Genomic DNA, 25,417 nt, shown 5'->3' on the forward strand with positions numbered 1-25,417 from the left:
ATCCATATCCTCTATAAAGATGTTGAACAGTATCAAACCCAATACCAACCTCTAGGAACTCCCTTTGTGACCAGCTGCCCATGAGCCAGTAAAAGCATATTAGTCTTACACTAAAAGTTCAAGCCATAACATTTCTGTAAGATTTTGAAAGCATAATTTATGTAAACAGCTTGGTAAATCAGATTATTTCAACTCTCACCAGTATCAGTAGGTATTATTCCTCTGATTTCTACATTTTTTCTCTGAAATTATTGACCAGATGTGTCTTCAGAAACTGTCGTATTGCATCTAGGAAGGTCTTAATGAGTTGTACATAGAGAAATGCTAAATCTTCATGAGGAAAAGAGCTATTTAGAATGGTCATTCAGCTGTTAGGAAAGACTGTTCAACAGTTTTCTATAGTAAGAAACCCATCTTCTGTGAGAAAAGCAAAAAAGAGGGGAAGTTGAGTTTGTTTCCTGGAGAACTTGCCTAGCCTAAAAATCTTGAGACAGCTTCTCACTGTAAATACTCTGTTCCAGAATTTAACTGTTGCTCTTCTATTACTTTTTTATAGCAATTAATTTAAATCTGTGAGAAGTCTGGTCTCAGAAAGTGCTACTTAAAATCTAAGTATAGGAAAATAAACAAAACTAAATACATGAGGAATTATAAAAAGTAAAAAAGTAAATTATTTACATATACTTTTCCTCAGGCAGACTGTTGAAAATGCATGGCTAGAATGACCCAAAAAGAGGTCTGCATAAGAGAACAGTGTTCAGAATACCAAATATTATAGTAATGGTCTCCCTAGTAATAAAGATAGGAAGGAAAGGAAACTATTTGCAAAAGGTAAACAGTATTAGCTCAATGCAGCCACTCTAGCAAACGTCTCGTAATCTACTTTTATCAGATGCAAACAAAAGGAAAAAGTTGACTCCATGTAATAAACTTAAAGCAGAGCAACAGTACTCTTCAGTCATGCAAGGTACCATTTCTTCAATGCAGGGACAGTTCCACTTTCTTCCTGATTGGTGATATTTCTTTGTTCTGGGCAGATCTTAGGCTCATTCCTGTCTAGATCGTTTCACTGCTTTAGAGTCAGTTGCTTTTCCTGGTATTTAAAAGTTCTCTATGCCCATTACAGACCAAACTGACAAGAAAAACATCTTCAAGACAGAGGGAAAAATAACAGCTCTCTCTCTAGACTATTTTCAAGCTACTTCTCTATCTATACAGACTCCTTTGCTAGTTATACAGTATAAGAATTATGAGATGCATTAAGATGAGTAAGAAACTCCATATTGAAATGGAGACAATAATGAGATGTAATGTGAAATGAGAGCTATGATAATAGATGAAAGTTATTAATGGAACTTCTTAAGAAGTGGGTTTAGGGCTAACCTTGTTTTATATTTTCATTAGTGACCTTGACAAAAAAAAATAGGATTGTATAATGAAATTTCTAGTTGACATAATGTTTGGAGTTGTTATTAAAACAGATGAAGATCATGGTGTCACACAAGATGGAAGTGGAAGCCCTTGAGAACAGGTGTAGGAGAAATGGAATTAAATATAATAGTACAAAGTACAAGATAATGCACTTAAACCTAATGACAAGAAATTCTGTTATTAACATAGAGCTCATCAACTGGAAAAGATAGTTGCTGTTGCAGTTAATCAAAGAATAACTATGAGATGCCAGTGTGATGTGGCCATGAGAGAGTAAATGTAATGGTAGGAGATCTACCAGACAGACAGTATCGCATGAAAAAGGATAATACTCATTATATTTCTGATCAGTGATAATGTGGATTTAGTAAACCTGAATGGATTCCTCTTTCATCAACTATTCCAGTCACAGATTGAATGTACAGAAACGTAGGATTCCCAACACTGGCTTTTGGCAAGGAGTTCTATAAATCCACTACTTGCTGCATGAATATGTAACTACTTTTGTTTGTTCCAAACTTGTCACTTACTGGATTTTTTTGATGCCTTGTACTTGTACTGAAGGAGACAGTGGAAAATCTGTCCTTATTCATGCTCTCCATGAAGTCATGATTGTATAGGTCTTTATTTTATTCCTCCTTAGTCATCATTTTCCTGGTTTATTCTTTTCTTGTGAAAGCCATTCCCTACGCTTGGTCAATATCCTCCTCTGAACCTTTTTAAATTCTACCATATCTTTTTTTGAGGTGGCAGATCAGAGTAGGCAAACTATTTAAGATGTGGTTTCTAACCACTGAAGTAAGGATAATGCACAATGGCCTTTCAACAGGCAAGGGACAAATAAACAAATTTGTAATCAATTTTTGAACGACATTTTATATATAATAGAGGAATATTAGAGAAATAAGAGAGGAATGCCAAGATCATTTTAGTCCTTCTAGTTTCTCTATTCATGAATAAAGCATAGGAAGAAGCCAAATTAACACAAACGTATTCTCTAGAAAATTTGTAAAAGTGCAGTAGAAAAAGGTTCATAGCAAATTTACTAACATGAATTGGGAAGAATCAAATCAGGTAAGATGCAATTTGGGATTGCATGTCGACAGTTTACACGAAATAATTAAGATTGTATCTCTTGTAATCAAGACAACATGTTGTTTATCAATAATTCAAGTTAAAATTTAAGAGAACAGTGACTCCTAATATTTTAAAGAAAATCATTATTTAAAGGATGTGTGAAGGTCCTATGTGTGAAAAATGCACAAAAATAACATAGATGCTTTTCTAGTGCCCTCAAATCAGCAGTGACTCATAGACTTGCCCAAAATGCAAAAAAAAAAAATTAAAGACAAGTGAAAGCACTTCTACTAGTGGCTCAGAACAAATTGTTCCTTTGCAGAACAATAAGTGTAGATTTATTTACATTGGTTAGACATGCTTTTCTTGGAGTATTACTCTCAACTGCTGCAGATGTGTTCACTAAGTGAAGTTACAGCTATGCATATCAAATCTTTTCTCACTAGACATGGTCTATTTGTAACAGCAATATGCAACAATAGGTCACAGTTCAGTAGCCCTAGTTTGAGCAATTTATAGTAAAGTACAGTGTAGGCATATCACTAGTGGACCCCTGTACCTCAGTCAGTGGAAAATGATGTCAAAATAGTTTGGAGGAAAGAAGTGCCAAATCAGATTTAGATCTGTAGTTAACGCAGTTAAATTACAGAATAGCACAAATGAAGCCAAGGAAGTTACATATTTGCATTTTGTTCACTGGAAAGCTGGATGTCTGTACTGCTAGAAGCTAACACAAGGGTCACTGAAGACAGAGAGACAAATAGAACAATACGAAATACTGGGCATGATTTATGATCCTTGAAGCTCTCACCTTTTTTTGAAAATGGCACTTTCTACGTTATAAAAGGTAGCAAGTCATAAAGCCATTTTTGAAAAAAATTGTACGCAGAGAATTGTAGGAAGTTCTTATCCCAGGTGTATGTCTGTAAAAACCAAAAAAAGGCAAGAGTTTCTCAGGGAAGAAGCAGTTGTCAAGGACATTTGAGATTAGTTTAGCTCTCTTAGTCTCTTTTAGCATTTGAGATTAGCTTTGTTCATTAGCTTAAGCAATAGATTTCTTATAAGTACTTGAAATTCTATTATCTTAGTGCCAATTGTTAGTTGTTGTCACTACTACGTTTGGCTGAGAAAAAAGTTCCAGTGTGAGCATTTTGGAATTGGACTGTCATTCAGGCAGTCAGACTACACAATATGCTGACCAGCAATAACTCAGATAAGGAACTTAGCGGGGCTGAATCAAATTTCTTCCTCCAAGGCAACACAGCTGGAGAGGAGACGTCTGAGAGAAGACTTTCCTTCATTTCTTCCAATGCTTCAGCCATCAATACTGAAGGGCTGCAAGTCATATGAAAGCCAGATCCATATCGTTTGAGGAAGGGAGATTAGGTAATGGCCAGAGAAAGACAATGGAAAGTGAGGACAGTTATATTAGATGGAAACCAAGTTAAATTACTTCTATAAAGAAACAAATAGAAAAATATTTCTCAAGGAGAAATGCTTAATTTTCCAAGAACTTCTACTACATAATGCGAGTATGTTCCTGGTGTTTTATTCTTGCTTAAAAATGCTGCGGCAATGGAGATAGCTACTTCGAAATATAAACAGTTTTTATGGTACAATCTGAAAGTGGTAACAAAAAAAAGCAGTTAATAAAATCTGTATATCATTGCCAAAATGTGCTTTCAAAGAAGCGAAGTATGGCATGTAAAGAAGAAAACAAACTATAATCTGGGAGATCAATGTTATTTTTCTTCCTTATCTGTTTCTATTTTGAACCATATAAATTAGGCTTTTTCTAAAACTATTTTACCACTGAACTATGTTTTTTTTTGTTTTGTTTCATTTTGGTTTTTTAAGGTAAGAGGGCCCCCACTTGCAGGAGCATTTAAAGAAAGACCAACAAAGCCCACAGCATTTCGCAAGTTTTATGAGCGAGGTGACTTCCCAATTGCCCTTGAGCATGATACTAAAGGAAACAAAATCGCCTGGAAGGTAAGTCATGGCACAGCTGTGACAGACAGCTGAGCTTATTGAAGTGACATCTCTCATTGTCAAATAAAGTTGGCTTATAAGTAAATAAACTGAAATAATTTCTTAGCAAATGGAAGATGGTGGGGAAGCTGTTAGAGAAAGGCCCCCTGTTACCTTGGCTACAATTAAATTATATGCTGCAAAAAGGAAGATGACAGAGTTGCTTTGCCTTAGAGAATTGTCTCCTGCTCAATTCATCTCTATTTTTATGAGGACCTGGCAAAGCAGCCTGTTTCAGGCAGTCCATCAAATGATGGAAGTGGCTGGATACAGTGAGCAGCAGCCATTTATCTCCCCCAGATTTCACCTTCCTGCAGGACACTTCCAAATAGAAGCTTTAATTACCTAAATGGATAGGTCAAGATTGCCTGCTCCCTGAAAATGCAGAGCAGAATACAAACGAAGGCAGATTCTCATTCCACAGCTGTACTCTCAGTCTACAGCATATGTCAGGCAGCGTAATCGCTGTCATACGTGGCCCTGTTAGAGGCTGACCTCCACTGCTGAAACCATTACAGCTCCGACATTTCTCTGACAAAAGGTTAATTGGCTTCAAAATAAATGTATTGCCTAATGACTCCATTCTAATGCGGCTGTGTTTCTCTCTAAAAGGCTTGGTGATGTTATTTGTAAAACTTGCCAATCTTCTAAGTAACTACTGCAGACTTTTAAATTTAATTTGAAAAATGAATGCTGATCTTTAACCTGCTCCTACTATTTAATTATTTTGGTTATCATGAATTACTTTATTGTTTTGTGTTATTTATTGGACTAGAATGAGATTTTGCTGGAAGCACTGATCGTTACAGAAAATGAACACGATATGCATGAGCAAAATATGTCAGATTTGTAGAATGTTTTAAATCGTTCATGTCAAGAACATGATACCAATTTTAAATGTATAGCTGTGTTAATTCAACACAAAAAGGAGGGATTTTTCAATCTTATAGCTGTTTCTACACCTAATGAAGCCAACAGGATTAGACCTATAGTGTGGTAAGTGATACTATGTAATTTGTTAGTAACTAGATTTTAAGGTAGCTTTTTTTGCTTATTGAAGTGTAGAAGAGAGATTTGTGCTACTATTTTGTTGCCCATAGCAGTGCTGAATCAGTACAAGGAACAATTAATAGTTCTTGCATTAAAGGAGAGCTTTATCTAACAAGACTTCACCCATGATCAGAATGAGATTCCAGTGCAACTGGTCTTTAGGCAACCCTAGAAATGTCCTTTCTGGACTAAAACTCACAGGCTTACAATATAAGTCCACACTTTAATCTTTTATCACCAGATAAGACCCAAAGGTGATTTGCAAGAAACTGCAAAAATCTGCAGAATTTAGTTTTTATCTTGAAGCATTATAAATTCTAATTTCTCAAAATCAGACTGAGGTACAGGCAATTTACCTTGCTTTAATTTCTATTTGAGGCATCATAAGGACTAGCATTCCACATGATGCTAGTGACTGCTCAGTTGACTTAGGACATGAGGAAATGGAATGAAGCTATGTCAGGAGAAGTTCAGATGGGGCAGTAGGAAAATGTTCTTCACTGAGAGGATAGTCAATCACTGGAACAGGCTCCCCAGAGTAACAGTCACAGCACCAAGCCTGTCAGAGTTCAAGGAGCGTCTGAATGACACTTTTAGTCCTATGGATTAGTTTTAGGTAGTCCTGTGAGGAGCAGGGAGTTGGACTCGATGATCCTTATGGGTCTCTTTGAAGTTGAGATATTCTATGATTCTATGACATCTTGCTATCTACAAGCCTTCCAACCACAGCTAAATGTCTAGAGTAAGTGTTTGCTCCGTGTATCTGACAGAATTGTTGAAAACATACTACCTTAAGACAGTCAAAACAGCAGAGTCTCTAGTCTAAGATCCAGCATGTATTTTTTCTTAACACAATTTGCAGTCTTATAGACCTAATGTCTCCCTAGTGTCCACCTACCACAGTAAAACATTGGCATGTAGCTAGTGCAATGTAGGACTGAGATGTCATGCAACAGTTGCTTTTGCTATTGCTGTTAATCTTTTCTTGCAAAACAAATTATTATTACTTCAGCATACATGCAAGAAGGCAGCATAGTAGCAGACTATTCCATCCTCACATTAACACACAGCAGGATCCAAGCTTATTTCCCTTATTCCATGCCACTTGATTTAGTCACAAATCAATCCAGACTGAGTTCTGTGGCAGGCACTCAAGAAAACAATACTGAGGTAGTAGAATTACTTGAGGCTGTTGTTTAATTTGGCACGCAACCATCATTGATTATTGTGCAGTTTAAGTAGATGAAGCAGGCAAATAGGAGCTTTCTAGTTCAAACTTTACATTACATAGCTTTTAAAGTCCTAGAAACTGCCCACTGCTGCAAAAGGGTGAGAATGTTGTTCATCATTAGCTAATATTTAAAGGTGCACATAAAGTAAGGTCTGTAGTTTTCACTTGTTTTAAGGACAATTTTAAGTCAAAATGTCCAATGTATATCTAATGGCTAATTTTCATCAGTCTATCATATTTATTTGTAAATCTGATGGAGTAAACTTTTTTTCTCTGTTTAGATGTAATGTATATCATGGTTCATTTCACTCTTGTTGGTTTGTCTACCAAGTGGTGCATGAGAGAAAATGCAGGGGAGGTCTCAGAAACATGATATGTTCTGATAAAGGAAAATAGTACAGGATTTTGTTCTTTCCTGCAAAATACACAGTTAGGCTTTGGTTGGTTTTTTTTTTTCTTTGTTTGTTTTTTATTATTACTGAAACAAAACAAAATAACTGTAATTGTAAGATATTAAATATTTTTTGAAAGCACTTTGAGCTCTTGTTCACTATATTGTAATTTTGTGGCCAGAATACAGTAATTTTCAGCTAGAACAGAAGAATCTGAAATGTTTTGATGTCCATGAACTGTGTTAATATGTACCTAAAATATATGCACAAATTACTCTTGATTTTGTAACAGTTCTGCATACCCTTAATTTTAAGCCCATGGTTAATTTCCTGTAAGGGCTGGCTATAAATAACTATGGTTGTAGACCTAGATAATATTTAAATTTCAAGTTCAGGAACTATTCAGAACTTTTTCTTGATAACTGCATGTATTGAATCTTTAATTCTGAAATAATAGTACTTTTGTTGTTATTGTTTACCTTAATTATTTATAGAATGCACTAAATTTAGAAAGAGCCATTCTTACTCCACATTAATCCTAAGCACAGAAAAGATTAAACTGTGCAGATAAACCATGATGTTTACCTTGGTGCCTTTTCATAAAAAAGGGACCAAAACAAATTAGATCTCACTACAGGATCATTATAGCAAGTTGTGTCATCTGTGTTAATTCTTAGACTAAGTGTTTAAGTTTAGAAAGGCATTTCTTTGAATACTCTGGTAATATTGGCATTCTGGCTTGTAAGTTTTACTACTATTGCAAGTTCAAATAAACCTGTTTTGACCTAATGGAAGAAAATGGATGAACAGATAAAGTAGGTTTACAACATATAAATCATTATACACAAGAATAAGAAATTGAATCTGGTTTTAAAGAATACCAACCAGAGGAAAAAAAAAAAACATTAAAAAGCTCTGATAATACCAAACTAAAATTAGCTGGTGATAGAGGCTGTAATCATGTTTATTTCTAAAAGAAGACATGATGTCTTGGTATTCCTAATCTTTGTTTCCAAAACTGGAGAAAAGTTGTCCTTTTCTCATTTTCCAAAGGTGAATACAGAGAATTACTTGTTAATTATGTCTGTGAAAAAAAACCCACCATCTTTGTAACCCACTATGCAAACTTCTGGGTTTGATTCCAAATAAAGTGAAAGAATCCATACAAAATTAGTTCAAGACTTTTCATGTCCATTCAGGGGATCTATTAGCAGTCAGTGAATTCTTTGCTAAATGGCATACACTCAATGTGATGTTTTAATATATAATTTAAAACCTTTGTTTTCATGCTCCTTCATTGGTCATTAAATAGAACTGTGTAGATATTGGTGTCTTAAAATTGCTGCAAATATATAATACTCATATTTTTTTATAAAGCAATAGCTTTTTAGATCCAGAAATAAACCAACTTCTTTGGTTAAAATATTCAATAAATGTTCAAAGGTCTTTCCAAATTTGAAGCATTTCGTTTTGTCCACTAACAGAGAATGAATAATAATGGTATGGTTTGAAAATGTGTTTCTGGTGTGTATCAAACATAAAAGTTTGGAACATAATTTGTTGTTAATTTAGAGTTAGATGATAGTAGAAAGTGATCTTTTTAGAAAAAGAAAATGTTAAAATATTTATAAGCCCTTTCACTACTTATGTGGGATCCTGCAGTTCTCTTTTAGCCTATGTATATCACAATTTTCTTTCAAAATGTAGTAATATATTCTTTTGCACAGTCTCATATCAAGCTACGAATAATAAAAGCTCATAGTCCAGGTCTGAAAAGGACTTCCATTTTTAAATGTACATTACTGAATTAAAAAAGGTCAGAATGCAATTAAACCTTTGACTAAGAAAGTTGATAAAACCGAGGAAGTATTTCTGAATTATTAAGAATGTGTTTGAAATGTAGTCTCTCTGTATCATACAGAAAGTCATAGGAATGTTTGAAAAAAAATTTTTTAGGGAGTGGGGTTAATGATGAAAGTCATTATGCAGGAGAAAAAAAAACTTCTATTCTTCAAAAGAATTTTAGCAATTTCAAAGAAATGAAAACCAAATTCAAAACCACAAACTTTTCATACAAAATGTCAAAATGAACATGATTCCCATCTTTTGGGATTTATGTTTTTTTTACAGAACAGCTATGTTCACTAAGGATATTACTTTTACCATTTTAATTTCTCTTCATCCTCTCTTTCCTACATAGCTTGTTTTTTTCAGGGATTAGTATAAGCTATGGTAGTAAAATTACTTCTTGGTGATAGAAACTAGGTGCAGTGATAAAGCGTTCTGCCCTTAACATCATGAATTTGAGTTGTGCATACACTTTTTCCTTGTGCAGACTATTGAAGGTTGCCTTTGGTAATAGGGACTACAAATAATTTGAACATGCCACAGAACTGCAATTTTTATTAGCATCTCTCATTCTTCATTTGGTTTTGTCAGCATGTTATATATTATTTTATATAAAACTCTGAGCTGCTATAGTTAAGCTGTTGCTTACACCCAGCACACAAAAAAATCTTTTTTGGTTTTTGGTTTGCTGTGGCCTTTTTTGGTTTTGGTGTTGGGCTTTGTTTTGGGGTTTCTCCATAAAATGGCTGGGGTTGAAATTTTGTTTTCTTTTCCTGGAAGTGCAACCTTTTTTTCCTTGTTTGAAGAATAAGTTTTAAGCAAGAGAATTTTTATTTTTTTTTTTATATCAACCAATATAGTTGGAAGGGAAACAAGTTTTCAGTTGCAGAACTTTCAAGTAATGTCTTGCAGTATTTTTCATTTTTATGGCATTGTCTTGCTGTTTAAACCACATGAATAAACACTGTATGCTATTCCTTATGTGGTAGTAAGTAAACTTAGGTAACACTTCCCAAAGTTCAAATCCCAAAACAAATTAGAAATAGTTGGAGGGAGCTCATTTACCCTACAGAATGACCCCATTATTATACTAATGTCTTGCAATTTATAGAGGTGAGATATAATTTTAAAAGTTGAGGGGTTTTAATAGCTTATTGCTGTCAGAAGGGGAAGATCCAACTTCCCTTCACCTCTTCTGCTCTCTGTTTCTAAGGTATACTTGTCACTGGCACTGATGCTTATCAGAGCCCTCTGTGAGTAAATTTATCTCTCTAACTCAGGGAAAAAAGGTGGATGTGTTTTTTTCTCAATTAGCAACACGTTCACAGTCCTGTGAACTTTGATTACAAAAGGGTCCATGAGCACTAAAGCTGTGTGTTGGTAAAGGAGAGAGAAATAGTAGTGAAGTACAGTGAAGAAAGGGAGAGAGCTGAAGGATCTCAGAAAACTTTTTTCTTTCAACAGCAATGAACTGCTAAATTAGTTTGGCTGCTCATAGAATTGCAGCCTCATATATCTGAAAGCAAAGAGAACAAACTCTCTATTAAAAATAATACTTTTATTTTGGATTTATTTTCATATGTAGAGGGGTTTTTTCCTGCTTCCATTCTTTGTTAAACTATGTTTAACATATTTTTAATAAAATATGTTGAGAGGACACTCTCATCTTAAAGAAAACTTGTATATCCCCCACAACAGTTGTCATGAAGAATGAAAGCTTTTTGCAAGATTATATACAAAGAGGAGCGCCCATGTATCATGCTTAGGCACAGTGGGTACAGCACAGCGATGTTAGTTTCTATTTTATTTAATGTCTTCATTAATGTTTTAAGAAATAGTTCAGAGTTTTCTTCTGCAATAGACTTCTGTTTATCTTCCCCAGAGGGCCCCTTTTTTTTTTAATAATTTCAGTGATCCTTTTTAAGCCTGTCTCCTATACAATTGTGTTGGTATAACAGAAAATTGCAGTTTGGATTCAGGAGAAGGCAACTGAAAGCAAGAATTCCTTAAACCAGAAATAATACATAATAATTTAGAGATACTAGAAATATGAGTTGAAATAAAGAAATAAAGTCTTGGATAAACAAATTTTAAACTCTGCCTCTGGGACAAAAAAAGCACTATTATGTTAACAGATTTAGTGTAAAATAATAGTTTGGAAAATAATAGTTTTATTTTTAAAAGGTCAGAAAAAAACTTGGTTTTCTGTGGAGACAGTAATACAACAAACTTGATACGTGGCATGGAGGCAAGACTGAATTACTCATTTTTAGACTAAAAATGTAGCAAAAGGTCTGTTGCATCATCTTAAATCAGAAATGATTATTAGTAATCTGTATACTATGACTTACTGAAGCAGGCACAAGCAACTACTGTTCATAAATATTTGTGTATAGGCAAACGCCATTCATCATTCTTTGTGACTGTGATACTAGTGCCCAAATAATGACTATCAGTCAAAAGTGTTGTCTTTGCTGATGTGCATGTGACTTTTTCTTAGAGATTGTTAAAAATTGCAATCACAAGTCTGCTCTAGTTTCCTTTTTTAAATGTGTAATACTAAAAAATAGCCACATCTTAATAACTATGACCTGATTTTTCATTTAAATGAAAACTCCTTTAAACCTCTTCAGCAGTATTTTGTATGTACTACACTTATACCCACTCTATGGCCTGAAATCATACCAAAGAGCTTCCAAATAAATGCAATATCTCTTCTAGGAAATAAAACAACATTCCTGTTGACTACATTAGAATGGGATCCTTATTGCCATAAATAAATGTTATACATTATCTTATCCCTTTTCCTCCCTATGATATTATGCATTTTCCTACTGATCTATTAGATTTTCAGTCCTTGATAATGCTCACAGGAATCCATTTCTGATCAGCTATAAATTGTAATGACCTGAGTTAATCAAAGTTATAGAAGTTATGATCATCCTTTTGATAACAGCAGACTTCAATCTCTCTCTTACATCTAAGAAGTGTTAGTTTGTATGTAATTACATTTATATTTAATAATGTGTTAATTTTATATTTATATCCAATAGGTATGTAGTTGGATTTTTTCTTTGCAAGTCACTATATTGACTAGCATTTTCTGTGAGTTAGCTGAGATTAACCATCTTTCATTTACGGACTAAAAGAGAGTACCAAGCTGGTGTCCTTCAGTTAAGGCAACATTTTTAAAGTTGTTGAGTAACTCTGGATGCTTTCAGTTTCCATTCCATGATACATGTAGTCACAGAAAGCATTGGAACAATAGGTTTCTCAAGTTTGAAATTTCTGCATTGATTTGATACCAGCACTAAGTAACATAATTCCAAATAAATTTAGTCTGTTCAAAATTGCTTTTCAAAAGCACTGTATTAGAATTAATATTCAATTGAAAAACACTTCTTCATAATAGTGTACCAATTGACTGCATGCTTAAAACAGTAAATAAAAATTTAGGTAGTCAATGGCTCTGTAATAGGCATTTTTCTGTTGGCTCACTACTTGTTAATACTAATCTCCAAATCATTCATGACTTTACTCTTTTCTGTTTAGTTCTTTTCCATGTCTGAAAAGGAGATGTCTCTGTAGGTCTTAGAAGAATTTGTGATTTTAGAGATTAAGAAAGAATTTTATCAAAATGCTATTTCAAAACACTGTAGCAAACCACCATGTTTTTATGAAATCCCATAAAATTCATAGTAACTATTTCAATACTTATCAACATTCTCATCGGTTGTTTTTAGTTTGTACCTTTAAACTAGTATTTCTGGTGAAACACTGAATTAAGTCACATTACATATTAGAGATTATTCAATGCAATCACTTTTTTCTTACCACTTGTGGCTCACAAAAATGTAATTCTTTCTAGATTTAGGTTTTTTACAGTCTTCTGGTCTTTTGCATTTCTGTCATATTTATAATTTAAGAATCTGATGAAATGTCTCTTTTCTCCATGCTCAGATAAAGTACCATATTTATTAAAAATATGACATGTACGTTTGCTTAACAGCTGAATAATATGTTTCCCTTAAAAAGTAAAGAATGTTTTCCTGGAAATGACTGAGATCTCCTTTCTTTTAACAACAGCAGTGCTGAATCTGGGGACTAGTGTTCAGCTGGAGTCTAAAACAGGCCTTGCAAAGAGTGGTGACACTTTACCTTATTCCTATAGTACAGAGCTGCCATATTTCAACTATTAATTTTTCTGTGGCTAATTAATAGTTGCAACTTATCCCAGGATTCTAGAAAACAGTAATATTGTGGCAGTTAATTTACTGTTCCTTTTTCCCTGCATACACAATTAAAGCCATTCCTTTATTTGATGTAAATTGCCATCTCTTGAAAGCGTATGGAATGAAAACCCAGCCATGTATCAGAAATAACTTTAATTTAAATTTGCTAAATGACCTCTGAAAGCTAGATGAAAGATTTTCTGCTGAATGGGCTGGTGCTCCCTGCCTGTATAATTTATGTGAGAAATTAGTGCGAATGGTTCACTTTTATGGAGCAGTGCTGCTTGTAGCAAGCCTGCAGAAACAATTTTCCCCCAAGCCTCCATCTGTTCTTCAAACCAGGGCATATGCCATCTCATCGAGCTTGAAAGTCAACTGATTTATAACTCCTGAAAAGTGCATAGATTGAAAAGAAAGGTCGACTGCTGCTATGTGACAATGATTTGCTAGGCACTTGGATAAAGACAATTCACATTGCTATGGACCCTAGAGGACACAAGTGATGTTTAAGCTTCAGAAATTGGTAGATTGACATATAGGACAAAAATTGCTCCTCCTCCTTCAGTTAAACAGCTACCTCTCTTCTTAAATACGGAAACCTTTTAGAAGGTAAGTAGGTAATATAGCCAAGACATCTTGTTATACTGTGTTTCAGGCAGAATAAGCTTTTCCTAGCTACAAAGGTTGCCATCTAGAAGTGCCAGGACTTGTTCCACTTTAATCTTTTAGCTGCAAGCAGAAACATCTGTCTTTGAAAGTGCTTCTTGTTGTTTGTCAGAAAGTTTCGTTCAGTGCCACAAACACAGTGTTGATGAATTTTCTGTATCTCCTCTGAAGGTGATTTCTGAGCCCTATCCCAATTAATAGATGGTGTGTTATCTGTCCATTAGTTGTCAGCCTTCCTCCTTTTACCCAAATATTGCAGAGCTCTCTGGCAAGTGACAAAACAAATGGAACTGGCAACATAAAAATCAATGTGTTTGATGTTTTCATTTCTGGTAGTCAGATACTGTGACCATTCCACTTTGAGGCTCAGAGACTAAATAATTTCTTCAACTCTTTTGTCTTACCAAGTCTAATTTGGTTTGTTTTTTTTTTAAATTTCAGGTAAAAAAAGGCATGTTATGTGCATTTTTAATTTAAGAAAGGTGATGTAGAAATGATGCAAGTAGAATCTTTTAATGTGAAAATTTGGGGGCGTATTTTGCCTTGAAAAACACAGAGATGTAATATAAAAAGTACATGTGAATAGCAGGAAGAATCATCCTCTACAAGTATAAGCTTATTCCATGTCGAGATATCTGTCACATCTATAAGAAAAAAATGGCTTTGTAGCTTTCCACAATCATATGATGTTACGTAGCCATGGGTATCCTGACCTAACTCAAATGAATGAGTATACTTTTGAACGTCATAGAAATGGATAAAGAAAAGCAGAGCAGTGCAGATTAGCTAGATCATTATTATGAGTTATTTCTGCTATAAAAATGGAATCTCTAACACTTAAGTCAGTACTCAGCATATGTACCAGATACTTGTATATTGTATATGCTATTGACTGACTGAAGATGATGAGAATGTAGAGCTAATAAACTGTGACAATTAAATAGAAATGGTAAACATCTTACTTCACTGTGTTAAAGAGATGTGTTAAATGGTTATAGTACAGCTTTATAAAATGATAAATTGTATAAAGGAGAATGTAAGATGTTTAAGAATACTTCATACTGTATGTCTCTAATAAAAATTAATAGAGAAAAGTTCACTATGACTGAAAAAATATAGCCTAAGAACATGTGCAACAAATGTCTCCACTTTAGAAATGGATTGTAGTGGATGTCTGTCCTCATCAGGCTTGTAATAAACACTATATGTAGAAATACTACTAGAGACATGGATTAGTGGTGGACAGGTATGGTTGGATTCGATGACCTTAAAGATCTGTTCCAACAAAACAATCCTACGATTCTATGATTCTGTGTATTTTGTTACTCTTTCATTGTTTCATTTTTGTTGTCCATTATATGTTAGGCATCTGCATGGGGCAAATTTATCTCCTTCAGTTCCATTTCATTTCCTATACTGTTTCCAAAGCATAAATTAGTTCCTCGTCATTTCAGTGTCATTTTCTCATCACTAGCCTCCATGAACCTCTCACATCAAATTCATGTTCACATCTACTATGCTGCAGAGTTCTGATCTGGGCTCAGCACTGCTCTCATTCCTCACATTGTTATTCTGCTAATTAACAGTATCTATTTGCTTAATATCTAGTTTTATTGTCCTTTTACTTTCTTCCCTGTTGGTTCTTTCATCTGTATCTCCTCTTGCTTATCTGTGAAGAGTTTGTCTTCATATGAAGTTATTCATAAGAACAACTCAAAAAAAGTTTTATTCTCAAATAAGGAATGCTTTTTATATGTTTTGTTATGGTGTAAATATGTCCTTGGATAGAAATCATTCCGATTAAGATTCATGAAAACTTCCTAAAACAGCAAGACCTAAATTTTAACCTTTTTTTTTTCCAACTTCCCTCTTCCTTTGAAACTTGTTGACAACCCAGTTCAATAAAATAGTTATCACTGTGGCATGAAAGAGCTCTGAGGTTCCTGCAGAGATTTAAGCATGCACTTAATGCCTTGTGATCAAACCCACTGAAGCGATACTTTTGCTTATACTATGTAGCAGTGGCGTTAGTGAGGTAATGTACTTACCTCTAAAAGGAGGAAAAGATATTTATATTTGTTTGTTTTCAATCATAATCATGTAACTTTCTTAATAAGTGCTAGTTTCAAATTATTGTTATTGCATCTTTAAGACATTAATGGCCAAGACTTTTAAAAATTCAGCTCATTTAAATGTGTCTGATAAAACTCTACCTTGGTGGCTGAATTGTGCTTTTTTATAAAAATTTGAAGACTGAGTCTGTATTTCCATTTCAAATAGCAGTATGGATATTTGACAGTAGTAGTAATGTGGTAGTTGATCAGGGCTAAAATAAATTATCTTAAATATTTAAATGAGATGTTTCTCCTTGGCTTTCAGCTTTTGCACATTAATGCTCAGGAAACAGGGAATTATAGGGAATTATAAATACTGCAGGTTTTGTACTAAGTGACAGAATCTGTGGGTTGCTAGTTTTCTCACCTGTGACATCCTTCAATATCACGTCAAACAATGTATCTTTCTTTGGTTTTAAAGGAATACCAACTAAATAATCTCTGTATAATGAAACAATCTAAGTGCTGTAGGACCAAGTGGAAGTCTATATTTATAACATTAGAGTTAACCCCCCCAAAAAACTAACTAGCACATTATATTTAAAAATAATTTAAATCTTATGCATTTTAACTGATTACTTTTTATTTTAAAATTAATATTATATTCACATGTGCAGGTAAATCCATGCCTTATTTAAAGAATTGTTACCAAAAGGTAGACAAATAATACCTCAGAAGATCGCAAATAATGATTTTTAAAGATATATGAATATTCAGACAAACATTTCCTCAGGCTAGAATGAGGCTAAAGAGGGGTGTTGCTTCCAGTGTAATCTAAACTTCAGTCTAAATACATGCCTCTTTAGGAACATGACATAGTGAATCTCATCTTATAACGAAGACTAAGTGCACTGAAATACAGTACTGCTCTGGAAAAGTAACACAATTAACACTGGTGTGTTCTGTTCATATCCAAAGAACTTCTGCTAGGGCCAGAAGCCAGTGGTTGTACACTTAAGAATAATAAATACCTATATGATCCTGTACAGTAAGTGATGTTCCCACTCTGTATTTCTTATCTTGTCCTTTCAGCTTCTTAAAAATGCCAGTTCAGGTGGGAGATGCCTGCTTTGCCTTGCCATTTAATAACAGCACTGGAACCTTGCTGCTCTTAATATTCCTAGGTTGGTAGACTGGGGGCCCCAGATAAAGCCTGTGTCTGAGGCAGAAACATTCCTTTTAACAAAGCCCACGCTGGAGCGTCAATGTCACGCTTGAACTCAAGTGAATTTCAGTTTCCTTTGAGTTGCCACTTACCTTGTGCTTCCACAATGTGAAAGGCAATATGTATTATTAGCTGAACTTAATATGAATTTTTGTTTAATATATTCACTGATAAAACCCCCCACATATTAACTAGGTGAAACCAGTGAAAACTGCAGTCCTTTTTATGTCTGTGCCAAAGTCTAACCTTCTGTTCTTGCGCAGTTTGGGTGGAAGCATGAACAGCTCTAAGTTGATACAAAATGGCATAGAGTACAAAAGTTTGGGAATTTCGGTGTCACAGATATTAAGACTACTTTACTCCTTTCAGTGTTAAAGTAAACTTGCCTATTTAAAATTCTCACCGTCATACAGTTCTTGCGTTGATTCAGTGTGAGCTCAAATAATAGTTGGGAATTTTGTGATTTAGCTGGAAATTTCCAGTTTAAGCTGAAGACAAGGAAAGCCAGATTTCATTTTTTTCTTGTAGAACTAAACCTGTATTTTATTTCTTGTTTCTGCTATACTGTTTTTCATTCCTTTTACGTTTTGATGCTTTTCTGAAGAGGTGGGGAAAATAGCTGTCTAAAACTCTTCAGTTACGTTACTGCATTTGCCCTATTCTTTCCTGGGAAACTATAAGCAGTACATAGCTGCAGTCATTATACTACAGACTCTTCCAAAATGAGAAAAGAATATTTTTTTTTAGATAAAGATTATCTGATAAGAAAAAACTTTGATCTTTACTGAATTTATGCATGTATTTTAATTCATTTTTAAACTTGAACATATTCAAATAATTCATTCACAAATTAAATCAGAAATGCATAGTAAAATATTTGCAATATGTTTATCATCAGCTGTGATAAATTTGATATATTATTCCTATGAGATAATAAAAGAAGGCTATAAAATTCAGTCCAGCTACAATAGAAGTCCTTATGCTATGTGTAAGTATGAAAAGATGAAGTGAATGCAACTTCCTGTTCACATAGCTCTCGTCATCAGTCTGTCAGAGATGTCTTGTCTCCAGACATTTCTGGTTACAGACAACAAGGTAATATTTATGTTTTCTTGTGTAGAGAGTAGTAGATAATTAGGACAATAAATCTGTTTGCTCTCAAGGGCATGGAAAGACAAACTTTTGTGGATTTACCACCTCAGAAGGTGATTTAAACTATCTGACTGACTTTGCATGAAGCTGATTTGGAATGCTCACATGATAGCATAGCGTAGCATATCGTAGAATAGAATAGTTCAGTTGGAAGGGACCTACAATAATCATTTAGTCCAACTGCTTGACCATTTCTGATGCATTACTTAGACACAACTAGTAACCATCAGTACTAACAATGATCGAGAGCAGGAACTTCAACCTCATACCTTTTCCTCAGGTAACTTTATTTATGCATTTAGGATGCTAGATCATTAATCTGGGTTTTTCAAACATTATAACCTAATGCGGTGATATCACCTAATGTGGTTAGCAGAATCCTCCAAAAAGTGGCTTTTTTTTTAGAAATGCACCAGTTGTAGCTCAGAATTCCAGTTAGTGGTTAGTGCTGCGTTGTTTGATGAAAATTTTAAGGTAGCAAATACATATTGGGACTGCTAGAATTGTGCTGTTCCTCTTAATCTTCTATTTTATCAAAGAAACTTGCTAATAAACCTTAGAAGGTAAAAGTGAGTTATCTCTAAGATTGAAGTATGTTTTCTCTGCTTTAATAATGAATTCTGTACCCATGTATATTTCATTATAAAGTGGCAGCCTTTTACACTGCTGTTCCTTCTGTAAGGAAGTCAAAACTACTCCCCTGTCCTTATGCAGGGTAGGGGATAATGTGCATAAGCATATTAGAATGGTTTTTCTACGTTTTTATTTTTAAAACATTAATATTTTCATATCAGCTAAGAAATCTATTCACTTATATGCAGATTCTCACCTGCAGATAATGAAAATGGTGGCGTAACAGGATAAGCCTCTAAAATATTATCTAGATAAAACCTGCCTTTTATTTCCAGAGGGATTTTTAGAATTAGTTATGTCTGATCTGGTATGACCTTATATGAAAGAGATTTGATTCAGGTCTTCCATGTCCTACCATACATACCAAATTTCACGAAACTGGTTGAAGCTACCATGACCTACCTAGAACCTGCCAAGAAATATCGTGCATCTGCTTGGAATTCTTTACAAGTCATTCAGCAAAACACAGTGCCTGAGTCCTGTTGTTTGGTCAGTATTTGTTGCAGAATACTTTGAAATACTTGACAAAGTTGTCAAGTAGCCAGATTCTTTGCTCACAAATTCCCATTTAAGTCAATCTATCTAAATCATAGCCAAATATTTTCTACTAACTATATTGACTTTTTACTCCTATTTATTTCTAACTTTAAACCAGGAGGAAGGGGGTGTGTGCGATGTGTGTGTTTCCCATAGAAATGTTTATCCTATTCTGCAGTAAATGCTGCTTTTCTGTGAAGAACCATGACAAAGCCATTTTAATGACCTTCTAAAGAAGACCTTCTAATTAAAGTGCAGCTTATAATATCAAATGTTTCTCAGTTGCCTACAGCTTTATTGATCTTCCAAGAATTCTAATAAGTTCAAAACATTCATTCCTCCTTAGCAAGAAGTGTTATTATTATCTATATCCTGTCAAATGTTCATATTAGTATTTATTATTATATTTTTCAGAAGTTCCAATATTTTTACTGATAGGGGTGTAAAAACTATTGTTCTATAATTTCTGGAAGGTTATTGCATTTCCTGTTCATTAGATCTTTGGTTCAGTTATTGCTATTAATTACAGTGTGAATGTTTTCTAGCACATTAACCACTCTGTACTCCTTTCAAACTCCCAACATCTGGTTCAGTTTGTGAGTTTGTTCCAGAATCTTCTCTTCTGGTTTTTTTTTCCCATGTAATTTACAGTTGTTGGTACTTAGTTTTTATTGCTATAAAACAGAAAGTCTTTGGGTTTGTATCTTGCTTTTACATTGTTTTTTTCAAAACTATAACAAAGATGGTATTTACTTTCTCATCAAAGTCCTTGCCTTTCTAAATGACGATCTGAGAATCCAGATTATTTTGAGTTTCCAGAAATATTTTATCGTATTTCTCTCTGTTTGTCTCTATGCATTTATGTATTAGTTCTTTGTTTGGTTTTGGGGGGCTTGTGTTTGTTTTGTTTTTTTTACGTGTGTCTTACTATAGTTTATGCTTATTGACTCCAAGAGAGTTTGATTTTTGAAGTCCAAAATTTGACGGATTTCTTTTTGGTTGAATTCAGTGAAACGAGATGTTGAAGAATGATTGACTGACTAGTAGCACTTGTAGAGAAAAGGACCTGTGGTTCCTGATGGACAGTAACATCATCATGACTGAGCTGTGCAGCCTTGTAGCAACAAAGGCTAACTGGTGTATTAGATGACAGTAACAATATAAAGTCAGGGAACTGAGGGAAAGGATTATTCACTTTTACTTAGTATTCATGAGGCTGCATCTGGAGTTTTGTGTCTGGTTTTGGACCCACAGCAATAGATGACAGATATCAACATGCTTGAGAGGGTCCAGCAGGGAGGCCACCAAGATGACCAAAGGGCTGCAGCACATGACATATGAAGATATACTGAAGTAGTTGGGTTGGGTTAGCCTGGGCAAGAGAAGGCTAAGGGACATCTAATTACAGTCTTCCAATGCTTAAAGGCGTGTTATGGAGGAGACAGAGCCAGACACTTTTCAGTGGTGCACAACAAAGGGACAAGAGGCAACAGTTACTATTTGCAATAAGGGAAATTCCAGTTGGATAGTACAGAAATAGTTATCCATGTTTTGGGCAGGGAGTTGAATGAGATGATCTCCAGAGGTCTCTTTCAAAGTAAATTATTCTGTGACTCTATGAAATTAGATGGATAAGCCTATTATTTTGTGTTTCTGCATTACCTTTCTTTTGAAAATATCAAAGCGTATTACTGCTTAATGAGTAAGACTTCCCAGTGTTTCTGAAACATAGATGTTTTACGGGTAAAGAAACTGAGGCACAGAAATAGTGGTACAACTTTAAATGTTGTTAATGGACTTAATTTGTTCCATTATATTCCTTATATTCCCTTAATGTAAAACCACATTTCTTCATTGTTCAGCATTTATACATGCGTATATATTTATTCAGTACATAATTGTTACTGCTTTCGAGCCATATCAGGTTGTTATTGCTTTCAAGCCATATCAGGTAAATTTACAATTGTATTCATAAGATGTCTGAGATTTGTACTCATGTTCAATTTACCATAACTAAGTGCTAAATGTAGAAATACCTCCAGCTTTAGATCCTACAGTCAACACACTGTAGCAACTCTCTAAACTTGCATCAGCCTGATTCTTCTTGAAGACTTTGAAATTGATGTGGCTTACTGAGGAAAATCCCTTCCTGATTCAGGAAAGCCAGAAAGGTTTAAAATTACTATGACGTTGTACAAAGTGCTTTGGGCCTCTAGATTTCATGTGATTTAAATGAAAGTAGAAGAATTTTAACAGTACCTGTCATGTCATATTAGATTCTAAAAGTGACTCAAGTAGAGAAGCTTATCTGTTTTCTTTTTAAGTTTAAAAAAAAATGAGGAAAAAAATGTAAAATACCCCACAAATCACCTACAGAGCTATTGAATACCAGAACCTATAGGCAATATATGAAATAGTAATTAATTTATCTGGTAACCATCTTGGTAACCATCAACTGAACTGTTTCTCCAATTCCTCAACATCTTTCTTAATGTGTAGCAAGGAAACACAACACAGTATTCTACATATAGCCTCACCATTGCCTGTTAAAGGAAGATACTAACTTTCCTCCACCTGCTGGCCACATTCTTTTTAATGCAGCCCAGCATGTGATTTGCTTTCTTTGTGATAGGAGCACCACCGGCTGTTTTCAACATGGCAATCACCATAACCCTCAAGGGAGTAAGACTGTTACTCAGGCAGTCAGTTACCAAACTGCAGGTCCCTCTGAACTTAATCTCTGTTATACAGTTACTCATCATTCTTAATATCAGGCTTTGAGTTAATGTTTGGGGGGGATGTAAAATGGAAATATAAAATCCACATATTATAGGAAAGTCAATAGTCACTTTAGGTGTTGCTACGAAAATACCTTCTCCAAGGTCTGTGGGTGTGCGCACAAGTGTGTGGGTGTATGTATGTACATATACAAATAAACTATGCACCCTGGAATTGCTTGCTCCTATTGCAGTAATGAGGGTTCAACATTGCAGATTAAAAAACTTTTTTGATAATAAGCATTAGAAGGCAAAAGATGTGAAATATCGTTCTGTAGTGAAAGTTCATTCTTAATAAAAAAACAGGAGAAAATATTCCAAGCAAATACATAAACTACTGAGGTAGGTTTGAAAAATATTTCAAATAATTGAGAAGAACTTGAGATAAACAAAAAGAAGCTATTTTTTAAATAAATGTGAATGTAGGAAACTGAAATTCTAAAATTCTAACTCCAGACTTTAGCTTGCTTTCTTTTATGCAAAAGTGTGGGAAATTGAAAGGTGGCTAATGGGGAATCTGCTCCAGAGAAGTCATGTATACATGGATAATTTTATTTATATGAATAATCCAATAATATCAGAAAGGCAATATGGCATTTTGTAGTTAAACAAACAATAGTATGATTCTGTGAGCCTCACATTTCTCCATTTTTTTAGATTTACTATTTTACTGTCTTCAAGTGCTTAAATATCTGTATGTTCTTTCCTCCTATTAACATTTGGTTCATTTTGGCAATTTTGAATGATCAATGCAAAGATGAGTTTTCAAGCATGAACTGTAGAAAATACACAACTACAGAAATGTCTGGAAAACCTTAAAGTTGTGGTGTTGGACAAGCAGACAATATCTAAGCTGTGGGATCCAAAAATCTTTCCAGGCTCTTGGATCTGGCTGCACTCTTTGGCTGCAGTTTGTTCCTTCACTAAGGCTAGACCAAAGTAAGCAATATAAATCTAACTGCCCTTCAGGAATGATACCTGGGCTTAGTTATCCAGGCTGGTAACATTTTAGCCACTTCTACCTGCCTGTAGTGCTATTTGCAAGAACAACTTGTGTTTTTTAAAAAAGACTTCTTCAAATGGAGATACTGGGCTAGAAAGACTAGGAAAGTATTATGGTGGTCTTCAGGATTTTTGAGTCTCTGTGTTCTGATGATACCATGGGATTTCTGGGAAAATTTCTGTTTTCAGATACTGTTCTGTTCTTCTATACTCAAGGATGATGACCAACAACATATCCTTATTAACGTGGAAATGGTCACAGTTTTGGATTACATGTTCTGTCCCTGCTCATAAGTGTTCTTGGTGTTGGTATGATGCCACATAAATCTTCCTAAATTTTCATTTGGTTTTTTAACAAACTAGGAACTTCCATACATCACAATCAACAAAACCTATATTTTGATTCATTATTATGCTCTTTAACTACAGAATCACATATTTTTCCCTTAGGGACTCAGTTAATCTAATATGCAGGATGGATAGTTCACTTGGGATAGAGCTACACGAACACTTGCTGTTGCATCAGAACCAGATTTAAAAGAAGTTCCATCTGTTTGTTCATGTCCTGTGCCACAGTTCAATGCTTCCTCGGTTGCATTTAGGTTTCATTCTATTAACCAGATCATTAAAATGGTAGATCTTAAAGCCACTAAACCCCATGTTTGTGGTGGGGTTTTTTTGTTGGTTTTGTTTGGGTTTTTTTCCTCTTCATTTTATTTTTAATCAGGTCATTACAGTAACCTAAGTGCGGCCACACAGACATTCGCACTGGTGCAAGTTAAAGGAGTGTGAGCCATGACAGCAGAGTAGGAAGAAGCGGCAGAGGGAGGGAGGGAGGGAGGGAAGACATCTTAAATCCGCTTTACACATGGATAAAAATTTAAAATATAAAATATCAAATAAGTGGTCCCTAGGAACATTGCATGAAGACTATGTTAGTTTATATGTTTTTTGATCTGTGCTTTTTTATAGTGCTCTCAGTGTGATATCAGATCCCCTCGTAAATGTTCATCAGTTTGACACAGTTTACACTATTAAACTTGTTTTGCGGATAAAGAGAAAGGTCACAGAGAGAGACTTCATATTAAATTTCTAACTCTAACCTAACCCTGATAATTATTTTAATAATTTAGTGATTAGTTAAAGGTGGTAATATTATTCTAAGACCTGACTGTTAATATTACTTAATTTTATTTATTTTATCTGTTCAAAATGCAGCTCCTGCTGATTTATACAGTTTTTATGAAGGCTGTAATTGAAAGACTTTAGAAACTATTCTTCAGATCTTTAAACTAAATGTTTTAAAATTGCTTAGAATCAAAATATACTATTTCAGTAAAATGAAACAAATGTTTCAGTTAAAAAGCTAAAAAATGTGCTTTCCAGACAGACCTGAAACAGTCTTTTCCTTTCAAAACCAAACCAAAGCAAGCTAAACCCGGTTTATTTTTCTACTTGGCACTTCTGCAAATCAGATTCAGGACTCTAAATTATGGTCCCTGGAAAACAAGGAGTGGACATTTAAGTGGACATATGAACTTTTTAAAGTAAAATACTCTATGGCCTTAGACTATACCTTTTTTTCAGAGGCAGAAAGAGGACATCCAGGGCACTCCAGTGTGTCTTTGAATTGCACCAGTTCCTTCTTTTCCTAAAGTTCTTTCTTAGTAAGAACGACCCTTTCAGCTTCTTTAGCCAAAGAATCAAAGGTTTTAAGGACACAAACTGCTAATAAACTTGCACCATGTTTCTTTTCTGAGTAGGATCCTTCTAGAGAACATGTAAATCAATCCTGCTGAGGGGACAAAGGTTGATTCTGTAGTTAAAAACCTTATGACGTTATTGTAAAAAACAAAGATCACATTTTAGATTGTGCAGCAAGTGTAACAATTACTTTTCCTAAGATTATAGGGCTAAACTGTGCAACTTCAGAATTGTCCTGTGATTTTTGACTATGATATTTGCCTACCTATTCTACCTGTATTTATCCTATCTTTATCCTAAAGATAAATATATTTTTCTACCCTACACTGTGCAGTGTAGACATACACTGAAAGTGTTCTAAAATGGTTTAAACCA

At 34.4% G+C, this 25,417-nt stretch overlaps 1 protein-coding gene across 1 annotated transcript in view; it reads left to right on the top strand.

Annotated features, from left to right (window-relative positions):
• The window catches only part of PACRG (parkin coregulated), a 242,334-nt gene that overhangs the window by 57,094 nt on the left and 159,823 nt on the right, over window positions 1–25,417 (top strand). Inside the window, exon 2 of the mRNA XM_009644872.2 lies at window positions 4,366–4,500. Within this exon, the coding sequence (XP_009643167.1) occupies window positions 4,366–4,500 (135 nt within the window). The remainder of the gene's footprint in view (window positions 1–4,365; window positions 4,501–25,417) is intronic.

This window comes from Egretta garzetta, unplaced genomic scaffold (genome assembly GCF_000687185.1).
Source record: "Egretta garzetta isolate BGI_Z169 unplaced genomic scaffold, ASM68718v1 scaffold388, whole genome shotgun sequence".
Lineage (NCBI taxonomy): Eukaryota > Metazoa > Chordata > Aves > Pelecaniformes > Ardeidae > Egretta > Egretta garzetta.